Source organism: Pongo pygmaeus, chromosome 13 (genome assembly GCF_028885625.2).
Source record: "Pongo pygmaeus isolate AG05252 chromosome 13, NHGRI_mPonPyg2-v2.0_pri, whole genome shotgun sequence".
Classification (NCBI taxonomy): domain Eukaryota; kingdom Metazoa; phylum Chordata; class Mammalia; order Primates; family Hominidae; genus Pongo; species Pongo pygmaeus.
Window position 1 is genome coordinate 90,683,761 of NC_072386.2, and position 24,612 is coordinate 90,708,372.

General features: G+C 37.5%; 1 protein-coding gene across 2 annotated transcripts in view; it reads right to left on the bottom strand.

Moving 5' to 3' along the window:
- The window catches only part of TEX10 (testis expressed 10), a 50,850-nt gene that overhangs the window by 10,124 nt on the left and 16,114 nt on the right, over window positions 1–24,612 (bottom strand). For both annotated transcript variants that reach the window (XM_054502118.2, XM_054502119.2), the window contains exons 6-11: window positions 17,683–17,921; window positions 16,892–17,027; window positions 15,540–15,715; window positions 14,053–14,230; window positions 9,419–9,507; window positions 8,008–8,141 (exon numbers count right to left, since the gene is read on the bottom strand). In XM_054502118.2, the coding sequence (XP_054358093.1) occupies window positions 8,008–8,141; window positions 9,419–9,507; window positions 14,053–14,230; window positions 15,540–15,715; window positions 16,892–17,027; window positions 17,683–17,921 (952 nt within the window). The remainder of the gene's footprint in view (window positions 1–8,007; window positions 8,142–9,418; window positions 9,508–14,052; window positions 14,231–15,539; window positions 15,716–16,891; window positions 17,028–17,682; window positions 17,922–24,612) is intronic.

Consider the following 24,612-nt stretch of genomic DNA (forward strand, 5'->3'; position numbering starts at 1 on the left):
CCCCTTGCCGCCCTAAACAATTCAGTCCTAAAGCCAATGGCTGGAGCCAAACTAGGTAAACTTTGGCACTGGATTTGGTGGGAGTGCTGAGATGGCCCAGAGTGGACAGCCCGAAAGAACCAGAGCCCAAATGGAGTGAGATGAGAGGGGCGCCAGCAAAGGAAGACTAATTATAGACAGAGAAGCTGATCAAGTAAATATATTAAGTATAACTGGAGCCAGGTTTCTATCAGAGAAAGCAGGTACAAAAAAGAAACAGGATATAACTAGAATAAACTCTGTGGTGTTGAATGACTACTTTATGTCCAATAAGAGGATACGGGAGAAGCAACACCCAACAGCAATAAGCACACCTAAATTCCACATGTTGGTTTCTAAATACCATTCTCCACTGTTTTTTGCAGAAAACTGGTCTGCCATAACTACTCTAATATAATCTCCTCTTTCACAAACAGGAGACTACCTGAACTCTCCCCAAGTATCATACCAAGAAAGTTACATTTGCTACCATAACCGTATAGAAGCTGAGCTTTCCCTGAGAATTTATAAGTCACCATACAGACCCTGAGAGATGAAAGCAAGCTGAAAACCTAAAACAAATGTAAGATTTCAAGACTTATAAGTAAACACAGTACCAGGCACTATGGGTAATAAAAAGAGGATGTTATTGGCATGACCCTAGCATTGTGACCAGAGTCAAACAAAGCCATGAGAGAAATAAGTTAAATATCTATAAAAGATATAGTCCCTAGAGATAGGAAGAACATGGAGAGAATTCAAAATAAAATGAATTTATCAAGTGAATAAATTAATTGGTATACCAGACAAAAAAAGATTAGGTTGTAACTTAAACCTAGAGACTACCCTGTTGAGAACACTGTCAAAACTGGCTAACAAAAAATAAAATTAGCCAGGAGAGAATATTACTTCATGAAAAAATGAAACCAGAATTACTTAGGATGACATAATTTTGCATTCTCACTGGACAAGCACCTTTCAACATTAAGAAATAGTAGCCGGGCATGGTGGCTCATGCCTGTAATCCCAGCACTTTGGGAGACCAAGGCAGGTGGATCACCTGAGGTCAGAAGTTCAAGACCGGCCTGGTCAACATGGTGAAACTCTGTCTCTACTAAATATACAAAAATTAACCGGGCATGGTGGCAGGCGCCTGTAATCCCAGCTACTCGGGAGGCTAAGGCAGGAGAATCACTTGAACCCGGGAGGCAGAGGTTGCAGTGAGCAGAGATTGTGCCATTGCACGCCAGCCTGGGCAACAAGAGTGAAACTTGGTCAAAAAAAAAAAAAAAAGAAAGAAATTTAGGAAATAAAGAATAGGGTCAGGCACAGTGGGTCACGCCTGTAATTCCAGCACTTTGGGAGGCCAAGGCAGGCAGATCACTTGAGGTCAGGAGTTCAAGACCAGCCTGGCCTACATGGTGAAACCCCATCTCTACTAAAAATACAAAAGCAGGTGTGGTGGTGCATACCTGTAATCCCAGCTACTCAAGTGGCTGAGGCAAGAGAATCGCTTGAACCCAGAAGGCGGAGGTTGGCAGTGAGCTGAGACTGTGCCACTGCACTCCGGCTTGGGCGACAAAGTGAAACTGTGTTTCCAAAAAAAAAAAAAAAAGACACACACATAGGTATGGAGCCTTCTTTTCTCTGCTGTGTCCCTGTATGGTTTGGGTGTCATGTGATACTGGTGTCACAGAATGAATTAAGGAGAATTCCCTCTTCCCTCCTTGATTTTTGGAAACTATTTCAGGAGAATAAGTATTAGCTCTTCTTTGTACATTTGGCAGAATTCAGCTGTGAATCTCCATCTGGTTCTGGGCTTTTCGTTCTTTGGAGATCTTTTTTTTTTTTTTTTTTTGAGACAGAGTCTCGCTCTATCACCCACGCTGGAGTGCAGTGGCACTATCTAGGCTCACTGCACCCTCCACCTCCTGGCTTCAAGCAATTCTCCTGACTCAGCCTCCCGGGTAGCGGGGACTACAGATGCATGCCTTCACACCTGGGTAACTTTTGTATATTTAGTAGAGACAGGGTTTCACCATATTGGTCAGGCTGGTCTTGAACTCCTGATTTCGTGATCCCCCCGCCTCAGCCTCCCAAAGTGCTGGGATTACAGGCATGAGCCACTGCGCCCGGCCTGGAGATTTTTTTATTACCAATTTAACCATACTACTCATTATTGGTCTGTTCAGATTTTCTGTTTCATCCTGGTTCAACCTTGGGGAGTTGTATGTTTCCAGGAATTTATCCATTTCCTCTAGGTTTTCCAGTTTGTAGGTGTATAGTTGTTTGTAATAGTCTCTGTGGTATCAGTTGTTATGTCTCCTTTTCATTTCTGTTTTTGTCTATTTGGATCTTCACTATTCTTCCTTAGTCTAGCTACTGGCTATCAATCTTATCTTTTTGAAGAACCAACTTTGCATTTTGTTGACCCTTTGTATTGTTTTTTGATCTCTATTTCATTTAGTTCTGCTCTAATCTTTGTTATTTCTTGTCTTCTGCTAATTTTGGGCTTGGTTTGTTCTTACTTTTCCAGTTCCTTGAAGTGCAACGTTAGGTTGTTGATTAGTATCTTTCTCCTTTTTTGATGTAGACATTTAATGCTATAAATTTCCCTCTCAGCACTGCTTTTCCTATATCTCATGGGTTTTAGTTGATTTGTTTCCATTTTCAATTGTTCCTAAAATGTTTTGAATTTCTATTTTAATTTCTTCAGTGACTCAATAATTGCTCAAGAGCACGTCATCGTTCAGGTGTATGTTGTTTAATTTTGCAATACATTAATGCAAAAAGATGTATTTGCATCATTTGTAAAGTTCCTCTTAGTACTGATTTCTTACTTTATTCCACTGTGGTCTGAGGAGATACTTGGTATGATTTTGATTTTTTAAAATTTGTTAGGACTTGTTGTGACCTACCATATGGTCTATCTGAGAAATAGATAGTTCTATGTGATGATGAGAAGAATGTATATTCTGCAGTTTGTTGAGTAGAATTTTCTATAAATGTCTGTAAGGTCCACTTAGTCTAAAGTTCAACTTCAGTCCGATGTTTCTTTGTATTTTCTTTCTCAATGATCTAATGCTGAAACTGGGGTGTTAAAGCACCCCACTATTATTGTATTGCTATGTATTTCTTCCTTTAGGTCTAGTAATACTTATGGAATCTGGATGCTCTGGTGTTGGGTGCATATATATTTAGAATTGTTATATCCTCTTGCTGAATTGATCTGTTCATCATTACGTAATGATTTTCTCTGTATTTTTTAAACCTGTTTTTGATTTGAAGTCTGTTTTACCTGTAAAAGTATAGCTACTCCTGCTCACTTGTGGTTTGTTTGTATGAGTATCTTTTACCACCTCTCTAATCCCAACTTTCAGCCAATAAAGTACTTTTCGGCTTTCAGGGTTTTTTTTGTTTTTTCCTTTCAGCACTTTGATTATGCCATCCCATTCTCTTTTGGCCTGTAAGGTTTCTGCTAAAAAATCTGCTGTTAGTCTGACGGGATTTTCTTTATAAATGACTAGACACTATTCTCTTGCTGATTTTAGAATTCTCTCTTTTTTGACTTTAGACAGTCTGATTATAATATGTCACGATGAAGTCCTTTCTGCAATGTATTCTCCTGAGGACTGCTGGGCCTTCTGTATCTGGACGTCTAAATCTCCTGGTAGGCTTGGAAAGTTTTCATCAATTACTTTGTTGGCTAGGTTTTCTAAACTTTAAATCTTTCTTCCCCTTGGGAATACCAATAATTCATAAGCTTAGTCACTTTACATAAGTCCCAAATGTCCTGAAGGCTTTGTTCATTCTTTTATTCCCTTATGAACACAGACACAAAATTCCTCCACAAGATACTTGCAAATCAAATCTAAAAGCACATCAAAGATAATATACCATGACGCAGGTTTCTATCTCAGGGGTGCAAGAATGGTTCAATATACACAAATCAATAAATGTGATACATCACATAAACAGGATTAAGGACAAAAACCATGTGATCATTTCAAAAGACACAAAAAATGCATTTGATAAAATTCAGCATCCCTTCATGATAAAAACCCTCAACAAACTAGGCATAGAAGAAACATGCCTCAAAATAATAAAGGCCATCCATATATGACAAACCCACAGCCAACATCACACTGAATGAAGAAAAGTTGGAAAGATTTCTTGTAAGAAATGGAATGAGACAAGGATGCCCACTTTCATCATCCTATTCAACATAGTATGGGACGTCCTAGCCAGAGCAATCAGGCAAGAGAAAAAAAATAAAAGACATCCAAATTGGAAAAGAGGAAGCTGAATTATCCCTGTTTGCTGATATGATTATTTTTTAAGAGATGGAGTCTCGCTCTGTTGCCCCAACTGGAGTGCAGTGGCACAGTCATAGTTCACTGCATCCTCAAACTCCTAGGCTCCAGCTATCCTACTGCCCCAACCTTCCAAGTAGCTAGTACTACAGGTGCATGCCACCATATCCAACTAAATGGTATGATCTTATATCTAGAAATGAATTCAAGATCAACATACAAAAATCAGTACATTTCTATATACCAATAACTAGTTGAAAACAAAATCAAGAAGGCAATCCCACTTACAATAGCTACAAAAAAAAACAAAAAAACAAAAAAAACCTAGGAATATATTTAGCCAAGGAGGTAAAAGAGCTCTACAAAGAGAACTAGAAAACACTGATGAAAGAAAATGTAGATGACACAAACAAATGGAAAAACATTCAATGTTCAGATAGGAAGACTGACATCATTAAAATGACAACACTAACCAAATTAATCTTTAGATTAAATGAAACGGCTGTCAAAATACCAATGTCATTTTTCACAAAATTAGAAAAAAACCATCCTAAAAGTAATATGGAACCAAAACAAGAGCCTGAATAGCCAAAGCAATACTAAGCAAAAAGAGCAAAGCTGGAAGTATCACATTCCCTGTGATACTTTACATTACCTACAAGGCTGTAGTAAACACAACAACATGGTACTGGTATAAAAACAGATGCATGGATCAAGGGAACAGAATAGAGAACCCAAAAATAATAGCACATATTTATAACCAACTCAGCTTTGACAAAGTCAACAAGAACTACACTGGAGATAGGACAACTTTTACAATAAATGGTGCTGGGAAAATTGGAATGTCATGCAGAAAAATGAAACTGGATCTCTCTTACAATATACAAAAATCAACTCGAGATGGATTAAACACTTAAATGTAGGACATGAAACTATAAAAATACTAAGAATCTACAGAAAACTCTTCTGGACTTTGATCTAGACAATTAATTCATGACTAAGAGCCCAAAAGCACAAGCAACAAAAACAACAATAGACAAATAGGACTTCATTACACTAAAAAATTTCTACACAGAAAAATAATTACCTAAGCAAACAGAAAACCTGCAGAATGGGAGAAAATATAGGAAAACCATGCATCCAACAGGAGACTAATACCAAAAATTTACAATACAAGGAACTCAAGCAACAACAAAAAATCAAATAACCCCATTAAAAAGTAGACAAAGGATATGAATGGGTATTTTTCAAGATGACAAATTGGCCAAAAAGGCACACATGAAAAAATGTTCAACACATTAATCATCAGAGAAATACAAATTAAAACCACAAAGAGATATCATCTTATACCAGTCAGAATGGCTATTAATAAGACAAAAAAAACAGATATTGGTGAGGATGCAGAACTTACACACTGTTGGTGAGAATGTCAATTAGTACAACCTCTGTGGAAATCAGTATAAAGATTTCTCAAATAACTGAAAATAGAACTACCACTTGATCCAGCACTCCCACTACCAAGTATGTACCCAAAGGAAAAGAAATAATTACATCAAAAAGATACCTATGTTTATTGCAGGACTATTCACAATTCACAATAGCAAATATATGGAATTGACCTAAATGTTCACCAACGTATGCTTGGATAAAGAAAATGTGATATTTACACACAATGAAATACTATTTAGCCATAGAAAAGAATAAAATCATGCCTTCTGCAGCAATATGGATGTAACTGAAGGCCATTATCTTAAGTGAAACAAGTCAGACACAGACAAATGGCGCATATTCTTGCTTGTAAGTGGGAGCTAAAAATAATATCTACTCATGGACATAGAGTGTGAAATGACAGACAATAGAGACGCAAAAAGGTGAATGGGTGGGAGTGCGGTGAATGACAGGAGATTACTTAATGGGTACAGTGTACGTTGTTGGGTGATACTCTCAGATACCTGATTCACCATTGTATAGCCTTATGCATGTAACAAAACTGCATTTGTACCCCTAAATTTACACGCACACACAAAAGAATAAAAATAAACTTAAAAACCTAGAAATGAAACAAATCTTTAGTATTAATGTTTGTGATATTGTTTGTGTATTTAGTGTAAGTATTTGTAACATTTAAGACAATTTTGCCTATTAGGGCAAAAGATCAGCCTTATAATTCCAATTTAAAACATGTCAGCAGCTGGGCATGATGCCATATGCCTACAGCCCCAGCTACTCAGAAGGCTGAGGCAGGAGGATCACTTAAGCCCAGAAATTCAAGGCCAGCCTGGGCAAAATAGCAAGATCTCTTAAAAAGAAAACACCAGGCTGGGAGCAGTGGCTCACGCCTGTAATCTCAGCACTTTGGGAGGCCAAGATGGGAGGATCACCTGAGGTCAGGAGTTCAAGACCAGCCTGACCAACACGGCAAAACCATCTCTACTAAAAATACAAAAAAATTAGCTGGGAGTAGTGGCAGGCGCCTGTAATCCCAGCTACTCAGGAGGCCAAGGCAGGAGAATCGCTTAAACCCGGGAGACGGAGGTTGCAGTGAGCCGAGACAGCACCAATGCACTTCAGCCTGGGCGACAAGAGCGAGACTCCATCTCAAAAAAACAAAAAACACCAAACCAAACCCCAAAACAGTAACAAAAAACTTTTTAAAGTCAGTAGTTAATTAACTTAGACTTGTGGTTTTAATTTCAAGTTTCATTAAGTAGTACTAAAACATAAGATTTCCCATATTTATATCTTTAATTTATTAGATATCTCTAAGATTTACTTCAATTATTTGTGAAGGTTTGTCAGAAAACTGAAGTACTGGACAAATACTATTACGGTTATTTAAGAAAATTTAAAAAAATTAGGTTTGTAAAAGGAATAAAATTAAATCAAAGTCCTCTTTTAAATGTTTAAACTTACTTAAAAAATAAGACTTGTAGGCCGGGTGCGGTGGCTCACGCCTGTAATCCCAGCACTTTGGGAGGCTGAGGCTGGTGGATCACCTGAGGTCAGGAGTTCGAGACCAGCCTGGCCAACATGGTGAAACCCCGTCTCTACTAAAAATACAAAAAATCAGCCAGGTGCGGTGGCGCCTGCCTGTAATCCCAGCTACTTGGGAGGCTGAGGCAGGAGAATCACTTAAACCTGGGAGGCGGAGGTTGCAGTGAGCAGAGATTGCACCATTGCACTCTAACCTGGGCAACAAGAGCGAAACTCTGTCTCAAAAAAATAAAATAAAATAAAATAAAAAATAAGACTTGTAAACCAAACTTCAAAACTTAAAGAATTTGGGTTTTAAATTTAATTTTAATAAGCTACATAGTAATTCTTAAAACCAAAGGAACTGGTGAATAATCTACCATTTAAAAAGTCACCTTCAAGGATACCAACTCTTATTTAAGTCTTATCCTTCAAAACCTCAAATTCTTACTCTTTCATAATGCTTTCCTCTTTTAAAAAGATGGATCTATCATTCAAATTGCTGATTTGTTCTGTTCTAGTGGCATAATTTATAAAGAACATTTCCCTTTTCAAACTTATTTCTCCCATCCAAGATTATAAGCACTTTAAACAAGTATCTTTGAAAAGATCTCACACAAGGCAACTCATATATAGTAACTATTGCTGGCTGATGAACTGAATTTTAATAATTATTAGGTTTTTTTTTTAAATGAACTATTACCTCTGTTACATCCCAGTGGTGTAAAAATTGATCCAAATCTGTAAGGTAGAGAAGCACAGGGGAAAGCTGTGTCTGGATGACATGAGGAACTCCTCGAAGGCTCTGAAGCCAAGTCAACTCCTCTTTCGAAAACCCTAATTCAGGTAACAAAGAAAGCCAATTAAAAAAAAAAAAAGAACAGTGACTTTTTTAAAAAACAGAGATGACATATGCCTTCAAGTGAACATTCTTTAAGCTACCTTGTTTTCTCTGAGCTTCTGCATTTCATGCTATATTTTAAAAAATAAAATGCTAGCAATGAAGACAGTTAAATTCATATAATTATATAAAAGATGTGATCAGACCCAATCTATAATATAGCAAGAAACAGGTTTTACCACTTCTACTAGGGTTTTGACACTTTTACTTAGAGTGAAAGGCATAATCTTTCCAATTAATGGTAGGTTTAAAAAAGCAAATGAGCAAGTAAAAGCAATAATATACTCCCTACATATATATCAAATGCTTTAGGTTCTTAGATAATAGCCCTTCAAATGTTTCAAAACTACATCCCCCTAAGTGTTTTACTTTGACAATACGTGTATAGTTCATTCAACAATTTCTAGTTCCCCTTACCACCTCTATTACACTTAGCCTAACCTACACAAACAACCTGCCAAAGTCACTCCTGAAAGGTAGTTCTCAGAATGATCAGAATACCACTGATGTGGCCCAACCCTATCTACCTTGACGTTCAAATCACTACACTTCTGTAAGCACTACCTAAAGAGGCATCATCTAGTTTGATAGCCATGTCATAGTACTGACTCCCAATGAGCTTTCTAAAATCACTAAGAACTTTCTGACAACTACTATTATTAAAACACATAGCCTCCCCCACCTCAAATGTATACATTCATAAATATACAGTAAACATATAGGAGCTTACATTTATCTTCTGAAATATTTATCTTGCTAGATTCAGCATAGTATTGGATCTGTCAAGTTCTTTTTGGATTCTGACACTATATTAACTCTCCTAATTTCAAGTCTTCAGAAAATTTCAAAGAATCCTATCATTATCCAAGTATAAAATGAAAATATTCAAATAATACATTTAAAATAATAGTAGTAGTACATCAAACTTAAAAATACAATAACATGACATTCAAATAATGCTCAGGGTTTTGATACTCATACTATAAGAGATTTAAAGACAAATCATCCATCCTCCTGCCTCAGAAGCCTAACAGTGTATGTAGGTTAGAAATATTCTTTTGATTTCCAGTTACTAATCACAAAAATCACTCCAAGATAGAATATTTATCATCTTCAAAACTGAACCAAACTGATAAAGTGGCACATCTTAGAAGGAGAATTGTGATTCATATTAGATTTTTTCTTTTTTAATCTGGCAAGTGAATGTGGTTACCTGTAAGTGTGGAAAATAAGAAGCTGAAATAGTCCACATCACTCATCAACCAGTCTTTAGCTGAATACTTCCACCCAGAAAATGATGATCTATAAAGAACAAAGGGAGAACTATTACCAGAAGTGACCAACTTGACAGACTTGTCAAAGGTAGCACAGTATATAACCATTGTTCTTTACTGAAAACAAGTTTGATTTAGTAGCTTAAAATAAAACCCATAGTATGCCTTATATTAATTTCATATCCAAGGGCTCAAGTACCCTAGTATGAAGGTTTGAAATTCAAACATATTAATACAAACTTTCATTAAAAAGCATACTTGATCAACATATATAGTACAACAGAAAATTTCCATCCCATTTGAAAATCAGACTCTAAGGAGCCAAGATGAAGTTCTGCTTTTCAGTAGTAGGTTCAGCTGCTATGTATTTACTATTTGATTTTTATAGTCTTACCCTCAGCAAATGAGTTATGTTTAAACAAGCTTCAACTTCCTACATAACTAAGCAAAAGTATCTTAATTAGGCAAAGAAAACTTATCTTTAAAGCCACTATAAGGCAACTATGTGTTCTTATTCTTAGTAAAGTTGTAACTAGATCTATTTCACAATAGTGCAGCTAAGGTATTGGCAGAGGACTCAAAAGGAATAGCTAAATGTAAAGCAGCTTCCCATTAAATGAGGATTATTTGGTTCCTCCTATGAGATCAGCTTCTAGCGTCTCCTTTAAAAATTCCCTTCAAGGTAAGGCTAGGAAGAAAACAGATGTCAATCATGGGTATTGCAAAAAGGCTGAGAATAATCAGACAAACTGATACTAAAAATTTTTATCACAGACATCTGAATAAATATCAAACAAAATTAGGAACTCCTAATTCACCTATAAGTACTCAGTAATTTTTTTACTGCTATAATAATTGCATTTATATTTATATATATATATATTTTTTTTTTGGCGGGGGATGGAGTTTCACTCTTGTTGCCCAGGCTGGAGTGCAATGGCATGATCTCAGCTCACTGCAATCTCCACCTCCTGGGTTCAAACAATTCTCCTGCTTCAGCCTCCTGAGTAGCTGGGATTATAGGCGTGCACCAACACACCCGGCTAATTTTTGTATTTTTAGTAGAGATGGGGTTTCGCCATGTTGACCAGGCTGGTCTCAAACCCTTGACCTCAGGTGATCCGCCCGCCTCGGTCTCCCAGAGTTCTGGGATTACAGGTGTGAGCCACTGCACCCGGCCTTATTAATATTCTTAAGGAGGGGACAGGTGTAAAATAATGAAAACACTCTTCTTGAGTGTCATTCCCAGGTGATAAGCAAAGGTCTATGGGGACAATAGCACATGCTAAGGGGGTTATAAAAAGCACAGATGCTCAACAGAAAGAAGTACAAAATAGTGGTTGAAAAACAAACTATTATCTTCTTGAAGCCAATGAAAACAGGAAACAATTGTGCCATCCAGTGGCCAAAAGGGGCAGCAAATTTATTTAACAGCCTATTTAAAATTCTGACCCTGTGAAAAGTGATAAATGACAAGCAATATATCACACTGTCTTTAAAACTGTGAAAACCATATATACTTTCCAAGCCTGAACACTTCTGTAAGTAAAAGGAGGTGCTGGCGCTGATTATGCTGGGCCAAAAGGAGTAAAATAGAACTATTCCTGGCAGACCAGGTCATATGTTCACCCTATTTAAAACCCAAGCCAAACTTCTTGGTGCAAGCCAATTTCTCCTTCCTCAGAGATTTTATCTAACACCACGGAGCATCTTTCCATATTTATGCTTTCTGTTCCCCCAATCTGGCTATAAATAAACTGGGGTAGAGGGGTAAGAACTGAGAAAAAGCCACTGGATATTATTATGAAACACCACAAGTAGAATGGTATGAGGAAAACATCAGATGCTAAAAAAACTATAACTGCTTGGTAAAAAGGTAGAGAGAGCAATTATAAACACATTTTTTAAAAGCTGAGAGAAAATAAACATGAATGATTTCTAGCTGATGGGTTTTTAACACATGGACTCCTTGCTTAGGTGGTACATGTCCTGCCATTACACAAATGCTTTAATAGAGACAGCAAGGTATCAGAACTACAAAAATTGAGCTAAATTTGATCTCACAGAACAATTAGTTTGACAAGATAAAAATCTGAAATTAGTAAAGGAGTATTGCAGAAAAATCAATCTGGCAACAGTGTACAGGATGCATAGGACTGAGAAGCAACATTGTAAGAGTATAAGTGGGAAATAATTTAAAAGTTGACTATTTTATAGTCATGGTCAAGAAGAGGAGCTATTTTGAATAAAAAACTAAAGATATGAAGTAACCCAACATATGTCTGAATGAACTAACTGTCAGTCTTTTTTTTTTTTAAAAGATGGAGTCTCCCTCTGTCACCCAGGGTAGAGTGCAGCGGCACGATCTCAGCTCACTACAACCTCCGCCTCCTGGGTTCAAGCAATTCTCCTGCCTCAGCCTCCTGAGTAGCTGGGGTTACATGCGTGAGCCGCCATGCCCAGCTAATTTTTGTATTTTTCATAGAGATGAGGTTTCACCACGTTGGCCAGGCTGGTCTCAAACTCCTGACCTCAAGTGATCTGCCTGCCTCAGCCTCTCATAGTGCTGGGATTTACAGGTATGAGCCACTGCGCCTGGCTAGTCTTATTATGACCCTATGAAAAGTGATAAAATGATGGTGCTATGGGCTCAAGAAGGCTGAAAAGTCCTAATTTTGTATTCTTTTTAAAAAGGGACTACTTTAGATGGGAATAATACACCTACATAGAGAGAAGTCTACTAATGGACTCCGTACAAATACTAAAAAGCAAAATTTAATTTGGTAGACTTTTAACTACAATGACAATCATTTAAATATGAGTCTGTATTATCAGTATTTGTAAAATTAATACATTTTCCCAATTCTCGCCACTCATTGCCACAAAAAGATAAAAGCAAAAAAACCCCAAGATTTTTTAAAAATCCTTGACAAAAGTTATTAAACATAAGTGAACATATGTTGATGAAGACATTAAATGCATCTTCCAAGGAGAATCAATTTCAAGAAACATTCAAGGGGTGATTTAACAGAACTGAATGTAAGTTATATCTAAGGAACAGAGTGCCCTCTACTGGAAGTCAAATAAAAAACAAGCTCTTAAGTTACAGAAAAAATTTAAAAACACATTTAACTTTTAAAAGGCCTAGCATTTTGCTTACACAAAACAAAGTGCAGTTTTTTAATATCTAAAAAGAAAAACATGGGAAATTAATCACTATTTAAAATTCTTAAAAAATATGTCCAGGCCCCTCTAATGTGCATATACAAGGAAGAAATAAATCTAAAATTTTTAAATACAAACAGTATTTTATTTATATGTTTTGCTCTCTGTTTTGGTAAAAGGCAAGTTTATTGTCAGTTATGAAGCACACTTCCAGTGACCAGAGTCAAATATCTGTCCTATACTGGTATGAAGAAAGTCTATTAAGAGTAAGCTACTCTTACCTACCTGAGATAGGGGATCTATACAAGAAAAGTTTTCAACTACAGCCTAGATTTCTACTTCTGCCTAAAACCACATCAGACCCTTCCCACAACCAGTAATACTGCTGAATACTAAAATACTATGACTGAAGATATATACATGAGGATACTTCCAACACGAGCAATATAAAACCTTTCAGAGTTTCAGAGTAAAATGGCACAGCCGCTATGGAAAATGGCATGTAGTGCTAGCTACTTTGGAGGCCAAGGAGGGAGGATTTCTGGAGCCCAAGAGTTCAAAGCTGCAGTGAGCTATGATCATGCCACTTGCACTCTAATCTGGGCAACAGAGTGAGAACTTGTCTCTTGAAATATTAAAAAATTTTTTTTTGAGACGGAGTCTCACTCTGTCACCCAGGCTGGAGTGCAGTGGTGCCATCTTGACTCACTGTAACCTCCACCTCCCGGGTTCAAGCAATTCTCCTGCCTCGGCCTCCTGAGTAGCTGGGACTATAGGCATGCACCATCATGCCCAGCTAATTTTTGTATTTATAGCAGAGATGGGGTTTCACCATGCTGGCCAGGCTGGTCTTGAACTCCTGACCTCGTGATCCGCCCACCTTGGCCTCCCAAAATGCTGGGATTACAGGCATGAGCCACTATGCCTGGCAAAACTTTTCAAGAAAGGTTAAAATGATAAATTGTATGTTATGTTTATTATACCACCAGAAAAAAAAAAAAGAGAGATTACAAGTGATTCCTGGTCTCAGTCCACAAGCTTGTTTAATTCACCAGCTACATTAAATTCTGAGCTTTCTGAAGAAAAGGTCTATATTGCTATTCCATAACAACAAAGGTTTGAAGTACGACACCCTCACCTACCAATAAATCCCTTACTACACACACTTTTGATAATTATATTTCAACTCTTATTCCAACCTATCTATAAAAGTCATTAAACAAGTAACTTGAAACAGTCTTACTCTTGTGAACTTACTCTACCTAGTGATATAAATAGTTTTAATTGTTGCATTAAGAGTAAATGAAGGTAGTGTATGCGACTTCAAAAGGCTTCCATAATTCACAAATTACCAGTAAAAGGGGAAAAAGATTATACACTTAAAATACAGCTCACTTGAGCATGCTACCTCATGTGCAGTATCCCGATAAGCATGGCAGCCAAACTTGAACTGAGTCTTCCCATAATACAGCAACGACTTAACCGAGAAAGCAAATCAGCAGGCAGACTGGGTAGGAAATATACAAGCTGAACCAAACGCTGCTGAGAGTCTGCAGGGAGAACCACCACAGCACCTTCTTGTGGATCTAGTGAGGTGGATAGATATATTAAAAGCAACTATAAAAGACATGCAAACCAGAGATTAATAAAGCAGATCAATGACTTCCATTGAATTATGGGCTAACATTTTATGGTGAATTTTATGAATATCAATTACATAAAAGCATAATTATATTAATATCATAAAACACATTTGTATGGCTTGTTAAGCTACTGCATAAAATAAAACACCAAACCTAATTTAAAGATTTAATATACAAGTGTCTTGTTAGAAATAAAAACTTTCAGGGGGGTAATAAGGAAAAGAGATTGAGTGCAAAGTAAACAAGCAATTTTGCTAAACAGTGATGATTACATCAACCTGACTTAAAGCAAAAGACTTTGTTTGCTGTGTGTATATATATACCTACAGATATATGACCAATATTGAAAAATACATATTTAAAACTATAACCCACAAAAGGTGGAAACCACTCAAATGTTCATCACCAGACAAATGGATAAATACCAGTGACATATCCATACAACAAAATACTACTCAACAATAAAAAGGAATAAAGTATTGATACTTGTTACAACATGGACAAATCTTGAAAATATTATGCTAAGTGAAACAATCCAGACACAAAAGGCCCCATGTTATGTAATTCCAAAATATCCATGATAGGCAAATCCATATAGACAGAAAGTAGATGAGCAATTTCCAGGGGCTGGGGGAAGGAAGGAATAAGGATGAACTTCCAGTCAGTACAAGTTTCTTTCTGGGGTGATAAAAATGTTTTAGAATTAGACAATGGTGATAATTGCACAACCTTAGGAATATATTTTTAAAAATTCATTGAACTGTACATTGTAAAATGGTGAATTTTATAGTATGTGAATTATATTTCAATAAATAATTATATGCATACATACATCCCAGTTATGTTTTAATAGTTTTGCTTAAAATATTAGTTAAGTCAGTCCCAGATAAATAAAGAATATATGAAAGTCATACGAGATATTCATTATGATTAAATAAGTAATAAAGATATGTCTTGCCATCAGAGCTTCAAAGGAATTTTTAAGTATCAGATTAGTTTTGAATTTATGAATAGCAAGTGGTTTGAAAGACAATTTAAGAATGCAATAAGCATCAACAATCATTAACCTTCTATATTCTAATAAATATTGAAAATTAATTTACTGTCTGATGTTTTGTTTTGGCAATTTAACCATGGTATTACTAATTTAGACTAAGGGAAAGGCAAAGCTACAGAGCTCCCCTTAAAAGCTTCTTTTGTATATCAGGGTGGATCAATGACTACCTACACCATTAAACAAATGAACTCTTACCATAAATTCGGAGGGCAGTGGCTTGTAAACTTTTTAGTAATTCTTTATTTGCTCGTGCTGCAGCGGTATGAATCATATCAATAAGCTGTGTAGAGAGCTCAGGATTTCGGGAGCCAAGATGAGCAAGTTGCAATGGCAAGCCAGCCAGCCAACGGGATAACACTTTACTACGATATCTTAGAAAGGCCAAAGAAGAATAAAGTGTAATTCTCAAAGACAAGGGAAATAAATTTAAACCAAAAAAAAAAATGCTTAAACTTAAATATATCACAAAATGACTAATTATGTATCAATAATACCACATTTATTCATTTAAACATTTGAGAACCTATAAGATGCCAGCATCATTTTCCAAGGCTTTACCCACTAAATTAATGTTAACTGGGGCAGTATCTAAATTGTATTTTTATTTTGAAGGATAAAGACACTTAACTATGTATCCTAATCGGTGTTATTATACTATATTAAAAAATGTACACATTCACCGTAAGTTGCTCCCATACAAAATGGCTTGAAACTTGTGCTATTTTTATTTCTTTAGAATACTTGCTGGAGTGCAAATGTCTTGAATAACAGTGAACATTTTCACTAGGTCCCCTGAAAGGTTGGTGATTCTATCATGGACTTTGCTGTCAAGACAGACGTGAACTTAAGTCTCAGCTCTGCTATACATTAGCTACATAATACTCACCAATTTATTTATTTTCTGCTTCCTTCTGTAAAATGGAAGCTAACAGTATCCACCTCACAGTAGCAGTATGAAGATTATTGAGATTATGTAAAGTACTTGGCTTAAAGTAAATACCAGAATACGTTACAACAACTACCTATATATGTTGAGGTATCCCAAATCTGTATCTTCCGCTCAAACATTTCTGACTATGCCAAATAAACCTCAAACTCACCTTATCGAAAAATTCCTTAGTCCGCTCTTTTGTTGTCTCTCTCTGATAGCACTAAACTAAGCCAGAAATTTTCTCATCTTCTATTGCCCTCAGTCTTATCCCATATGCCTCAATATGTCACTAATGGCTAGAGATTCAACCTCCGTAATTTTTATGGGAAGGGAAGAGAAAGGGCTGAGGTTGTTCCAACTGTCCCTTAGCTGTAAGTGGACAGGTAGAAATGCATGCCTAAAGCAGTCTTTTATCTGTTCAGATATGGGTATAAAGTTTACTGGCACTATTATGTATGCATCTTTTAAAATTTTATACCATTTCTTAAATGCAAACAAGTAGGATTAAAAAGAATGAAATTCTCCAAAGATTTAATCTCTCTAAAATTATTTAAATACTTAAGACTACAGAAAAACTCAGCAAGAGAAAAAGAAAGGAAAAATAACAAGATTTTACCTGAATCTACAAGATCTCAGTTCTTCTGTCTGATAGATTTTACTGAAAAACTTCAATAACAAAGTCCGAACTGGAAGGATAAGGCCCCTCTGCTGATATAATGTATAAACTGCCTTAATAAGAGTCTCTGTGTCCTCTACAAACAGAAAGAAAACAACTTGCATATGAATCAAAAAATGTTTAACAGCCCCCAAATTCCTCTGAATGCACCGAAGTACTTTACTTTCTTCCTATGGCAAAGCCAATTTTAGCCACAAATTGACAACTACCATTGAAGTCCCATAGCAATGGCCTAATAAAAAAGTCAAACCAATCAGTAGTTACAGTATAAATTTTCTTAACAAGAAACCTAGGAATGACAAAAACCAAAATATTAGAAAGGCGATTTAGATGGGAACCAAATAGGAAAACTTTGTTTTAAAATCAAAGAATTAGTATGTCACTCTAAAACTGACTTAATATAACTTAACCTCAAGCTAGAAAAAAGGTAAAGAGACAGGGAAGATTCATGCCATATCAATCAAGGGAAAAAGTTCTCAAGTTCTAGTCAAACTAGATCAGAAGAGGGTAGAAATCTTTATCAATCTGCTTCAGAGTGGACCTACCCACTTAGAGATACTCTGAGCCATAAACAATTTCAGTGTTCAAGTAGACAGTAGCTACCTTTTATGGCTTGAATACAATTAGCCTGACTACATGGAATGTTTACAAGCCATCATTTCAAAGCTAGACCTTAAGATAGCACATGTAAGAGCTCCACTCTTAAATAAGGGCAAAATAGCATCACCTACCTCTGTTTGGCTGTATTTGCATTAACCTCCAGGATACTCCCAGCAATCTGTTCAGTTGCTTACTATTTAGCCTAGAGCCATCTTCAAGGGTCTCTGTTACAAATTTCCTTATCATTTCTATCCAACTGCAATCCTTCTGCAAAGTTGACGCATTTGCCAGGGAGACCATGATATCAGACAGTGTTAAATTCAGTAAGAGATGATCTATGTTATTGGAGAAAACTGTGCAATGCTTGATGCTAGAAACAAAGACACACACATCTATAAAGCATTACGTCTACCATGCCTGCTTCATTAGAATACTTAAAATAATCTATCAGTGGAGTTTTAAAAAATTCCCTTCTAGAATTAATAGATGGCCAAGAAGATAGGTGCATAGGCAAGACTTAGGCCACAGTTCTATAAATAAACCATTTCATTATGGAATCAGAGTTGTTAAGAAGGTACAGAGTGTATACAGCTCAATTCATTACTCAAGGTGCTATTCACACAAAATGTAAATGCCCTTATAATATTGCCTGGGAACTTGAAAAATAAGACTTAAAAACCCTGACACACCTGATTTAAGGCAGATACTTATATTTGGATGGAAATCACAGTAGATCTTGGCTCTGCTTTTAACTAATCATCTGACTGAAAAGAATCACTAGTCTTTCCTGGCCATAACTTTCTCACATGTGAAATAAGGAGACATACCCCGGTAAGCACTGATTTGAAACAATTTTATAATTCACATATTAATATCAGTTTATTCACTCTAGCCAGACAAAACACAATTTCAAAAAATCTAAAATAAAATATTTTAATAAAAACAAAATTTGCAACTTAGAACATACTCATTTCAGACTGTGGTATATTCAACAGCAGAGCTTATTTCTTTCATGTTTAGAAAAACGTAAAGCTGGCTGGGCGTGGTGGCCCATGCCTGTAATCCCAGTGTTTTGGGAAGATGAACTGGGAAGATTGCTTGAGGCCAAGAGTTGGAGACTAGCCTGGAAAACACAGCGAGACCCCATCTCTACAAAAAATGAAAGTAAAATTAAGGCCAAGCATGGGAGCTCACGCCCGTAATCCCAGCACTTTGAGAAGTCGAGGCGGGTGGATCACCTGAGGTCAGGAGTTCAAGACCACCCTGACCAACATGGTTAAACTCTGTCTCTACCAAATACAAAAAAAAATTAGCCTGGTGTGGTGGCACATGCCTGTAATCCCAGCTACTTGGGAGGCTGAGGCAGGAGAATCACTTGAACCCAGGAGGCAGAGGTTGCAGTGAGCCAAGACTGCGCCATTGCACTCCAGCCTGGGCAACAGGAGTGAAACTCCATCTCAAAAAATAAATAAATAAAAATAAAATAAGCCAGGCATGCTGGCAAGTGCCTGTAGTCCTAGCTACTCAGGAGGCCAAGGCAGGAGCATCACTGAAGCCCAGGAGTTTGAGGTTACAGTGAGCTATGATCACACAACTGCACTCCAACCTGGGCAACAAAGAGAGACCCTATCACTAAAAAACAGAAAAGAAACATGTAAATTTGACTAAAGCCATAAATATCTCAAGCCAATCAATTTTAAAGGAAAAGATTAATCCTAGTTAGTTTTGAGTAAGGGCACAGTAGTGAGGAACCACAAATACATGAGAAGGGAAATAAAAGAAATCTGCCATTATCAAGCATCAAATGTAAGACCAGGAATGACAAATCAGCCTGGAAAGGTAAAATGAAACCAGGTTACAAAGAGCCAGAGGCTAAAGACATCAAAATTAATTCTGTAAGCAAGGGAGTAACATGGTTGCAAGCTTCTTTCAGAGACATGAGTGTGTGGATACGAAAGGGAAAATGAGAGTTACAGCCTATAAACAAAGCAGCAGCACTCCAGGCAAGAGACGGCAAGTCCAAGAACCAGGGTCAATACTGGTATGAACTGGGAGAAGGAGAGCATTTACAAAGAAGAAAAATTAGCCAGATTTGAAATATGCTTAAATATATACAAATATGTGAGTCTGAACATGGTGGAGACAGGAGGAGTAATCATTAAGGGGTCTAACAGTAGTGACTAAATTCAGAGATGATGAAGAAAAAGGGGCAGAGAGATCTACAAATTAATTCTACGTTGGATATGTTGAGCCTAAAGTATCATAATCAAATCCAGATGGAGATGGCCAACAGATAATTCAATGTACAAGTCTGACACTGGAAGAAGTCTGAGCTATTTAATAGAAATTACCCATATGACTGCTCCTAGCTGCAAAGAAAGCTAGGAAATCTGTTTTTTATTTTGTGTAGTGATACATTAATATGAAAATTAGGAATCCTATCATTAAGAAAAGAGTAAACACTGGGATAGACTTGCAACATTTCTTCCCCACAGGTAGAGCTTTGGAAAATTTACCCTAAGTTTATCTCAGGCAGCATAATCTATTACGATCCAGAAAGTCTCAATGGACATCTGCAAACTTGGGAGAGTTCCTTCTGCTCCTCCGGTAACATATACAGAAATTTCAAAGACTAAATATACCAACCAACAATTCTAGGAGGAAGGCAGATCTCTGATGAAACTTCAATTTCCAGTAAAGGTAGTATAGGTAATTATAATATTGCTGAAAATAGGCTGGGCACGGTGGCTCACGCCTGTAATGCCAGCACTCTGGGAGGCCGAGGTGGGCAGATCATGAGGTCAGGAGATCGAGACCATCATGGCTAACACAGTGAAACCCCACCTCTACTAAAAATATAAAAAATGAGCCGGGCGCGGTGGTGGACGCCTGTAGTCCCAGCTACTCGGGAGGCTGAGGCAGGAGAGTAGCGTGAACCCGGGAGGTGGAGCTTGCAGTGAGCCGAGATTGTGCCACTGCACTCTGGCCTGGGCGACAGAGCGAGACTCCGTCTCAAAAAAAAAAAAAATTGCTGAAAATAACTAGAAGTGCAAGATTCCAGCACTCAAGGTTTAGTCCTGAGGGCAAATGCCAGTTCGAAAGAAAAAAGCTGCAAAACTAAGGCAACCTTTTAGTGGCCCCACAAGAAAAGGAAATCAAAAGTCAAAGCCTAGGGCCTACCAAGACATTCCTACCTGTTTTTTTTTTTTTTTTTTTTTTTTTTGAGACAGATTATTGGTCTGTCACCCAGGCTGGAGTGCAGTGGCACGATCCTCCCACCTCAGCCTCCCGGGTAGCTGGGATTACAGGAACATGCCACCACACCCAGCTAATTTTGTATTTTTAGTAGAGATGGGGCTTCACCATGTTGTCCAGGCTGGTCTGACACTCCTGACCTCAAGTGATCCACCCACCTCGGCCTCCAAAAGGGCTGGGATTACAGGTGTGAGCCACTGTGCCTGGACAACAACCCTACCTTAAGCTTGGCCCTTAAAGGTTTCTCTCCCAGGAAAGTAAAAATAAGTCTTAAGATAAACCTGAATCCTAGTTCTGCATCATTCTAGCAGTTTAAGGAATAATTCTTCCTAAACTAATCTACAGATAGATTCAACACAATCCAAATCAAATTTCTAGCAAGCTATTTTGTAATTGTTGACAAACTGATTCCGAAGTCTATATGGAAAGGTCAAAGACCCAGAATACCAAACATAAGACTAAAGCAAAACAAGCTGGGCATGGTGGCTCATGCCTGTAATCCCAACACTTTGGGAGGCCAAGGTGGGAGGATCCCTTGAGCCCAGTTCAAAATCAGCCTGGACAACATAAGGAGACCCCATCATAAAAAAAAAAAAAAAAAAAAACCAACAAAACAAAACAAAAAAATACACTAAAGCAAAACAAAGCTGGAAGACTCACACTCCCCATTTTCAAGACTCACAATAAAGCTACAATAAGCAAGACAAGATGGTATTGGTGAAACAATAAACATACATAAATTAATGGAACACAGTCCCAAAACGGACCCATGAAAATAGTCAACTGAACTTTGACAAATGAGCAAAGGAAATTTAATGGATAAAGTACAGTCTTTCCAATGAACGGTGATGGAACAACTGGAAAGAATTCTAGAACTGAAAAATAAAAAATGAAAATTCAATGGACTTATGTTTGACTACAACTGAATACAACTAAAGAATTAAAAACTGGAAGAGATAAAAGATTAAAAATAGGTGGAGGATTCAGTAAGTAGATGTAACATGCATTAAATTAGTCTTGAAAGGGAAGAAGAGAAATTGGCAAATGTTTAAAAGATAATACTTTTTCAGAACTGATGAAAAGACATTTCATTCAAGATTCAAGATCTCAGATATCCACTGAATCCCAAGAAGAATAAACAGAAAAGAAAACCACACCCGGATACATCATTGTGAAACTGCAGAAAATGAAAGACAAGAAGAAAAACTTTAGGGGAAGAAAAAAAAAACCAGATAACTCTTAAAGTATCAACAGTTAAGACTCATAGCTGACTTCTTAACATAACAATAGAAACCAGGACACAGTAAAATATTATTGTCAGTGTGCTCAAAGAAAATAATTGCCAAATCTATAATATTAACCCTGCTAAAACATTCTTCAGAAATGCGAGAGAAATACATTTTTATGGGGGGAGAAAAATACGAACTAAAGAAGACTCTAAATGATCCCAGGGAGGACTGAGATACATGAAAAACATGAAGAGCAAAAAGGTAGTAAATGTAAGGACAGAATTCACAGTGGTAGACAGAAGTTTACTAAAGTATCAATTTTTGCTTGAAAGCTCAAATTTTATCATTGGCAACAAATGCCATTTGTTCTCCTGGAACTGATAGGCTCACTTTGTTCTTTTTTTTTTTTTTTTTCTTGAGACAGAGTCTTACTCTGTCACCCAGGCCAGAGTACAGTGGCACTATCTGGGCTCACTGCAACCTCCACCTCTGGGCTTCAAGTGATTCTCCTACCTCAGCCTCCCAAGTATCAGGGGTTACAGGTGTGCACCACCACATTTGGCTGATTTTTGTATTTTTAGTAAATACAGGGTTTCGCCATGTTGGCCAGGCCAGTCTCAAACCCTTGACCTCAGGTGATCTGCCCACCTTTGCCTCCCAAAGTGCTGGGATTACAGGTGTGAGCCACCATGCCTGGCCAGTCACTTTGTTCATTTTTGTGAAAACATGTGCCAAACACCCAAATCTGAATAACCACAGTTTGTCAGTCATTTTTTTTCAAGTTAAAATCTAGTCCATTCCAGAAAAATACAAGTAAGAAAATCCCACAGGGCTATTTCCTTGAGACAATCATAGTTCTTTGATATGCAGCAGAAATGCTTTATGTACACTTCCCATTCATCACACAGAATATTTAAAATATGCGTTCTCAAGGGTCATGACTTTTTTTCTTCTTTTTGGAGGAGTCTCGCTCTGTCGCCCAGGCTGGAGTGCAGTGGCGTGATCTCGGCTCACTGCAACCTTCATCTCCAGGGATCAAGCGATTTTCCTGCCTCAGCCTCCTGAGTATCTGGGACTACAGGCGCCCGCCACCATGCCCAGCTAATTTTTTGTATTTTTGGTAGAGATGGGTTTCACCGTGTTAGCCAGGATGGTCTAGGTCTCCTGACCTCATGGTCCGCCACCTCAGCCTCCCAAAAGTGCTGGGATTACAGCTGTGAGCCACCACACCCGGACAAGGGTCATGACTTAATACAATTACTTATGTTTACTGCTTATTCAGGACCTTCTTAAGTGAAACTGGCTTTTTTTTTTTAAAACTGAGTGTATGGTGGTAAAGAATACAATGTCTACTAGTATAGTTTGGTGCCACTGCCTTAATTCAGCCTAAGATACTAACAGTTTTACCCACCATTGCTTTTGTATCATTAGTGCAAATGTCAAAACAATGGAAAATGCAAAGAATGTCCTTTTTTTTTTTTGAGATAGATGGTGATGATCACACAATAATGTGAAAGTACTTAATGCCACTGAACTGTACACTTAAAAAGTGGTTTAAATGGTTAATGTTATATATATTTTACCTCAATAAAAATAAATTATATCATTTTTAACTCTGTATTTCAACCTGAGATTTTAAAATGTAGGTATCAGGTTAAAAATACAGGCTGGGCACAGTGGCTCGCCTGAGGTCAGGAGTTCGAGACCAGCCTGACTAACATGGTGAAACCCCGTCTCTACTAGATACAAAAATTAGCCGGGTGTAGTGGCGCATGCCTATAATCCTAGCTACCTGGGAGGCTGAGGCAGAAGAATTGCTTGAAATCAGGAGGCGGAGGTTGCAGTGAGCCGAGATCGTGCCACTGCACTCCAGCTGGGGCAACAAGAATGAAACTCCATCTCAAAAAACTGAATAAATAAATAAATAAATAAACAAAAAATAAAAACACACTGGAGGTACATGAATAAGAAGTGCAAACAACATTGGCCTAGATTAGGGGTCCCCAACCCCTGGCCATAGACTGGCACCAGTCTGTGGCCTGTTAGGAACCAGGCCACACAGCAGGAGGTGAGCGGCAGGCAAATGAAGATTGTTCTGTATTTACAGCCGCTCCCCACTGCTCACATTACTGCCTGAGCTCTGCCTCCTGTCATATCAGTAGTGGCATTAGATTCTCATACGAGCATGAACCCTACTGTGAACTGTGCATGCAAGGGATCTACGTTGCACGCTCCTTATGAGAATCTAACACCTGAAGATCTGTCACTGTCTCCCATCACCCCCAGATAAGACTGTCTAGTTGCAGGAAAACAAGCTCAGGGCTCCCACAGATTCTACATTATGGTGAATTGTATAACTGTTTCATTACGTATTACATAAAGCACACAATAAATGTAATGCACTTGAATCATCCCAAAAACCAAGCCTCCCACCTCAGGTCCATGGAAACATTGTTTTCCATGAAACTGGTCCCTCATAGCAAAATGGTTGGGGACCGTTGGCCTAGGCCACTGTTGACTTCCCTAACTGTGATTTTTGCTGCTGTTCACAGGCTATTTGCTAAGTATTTAATGCAT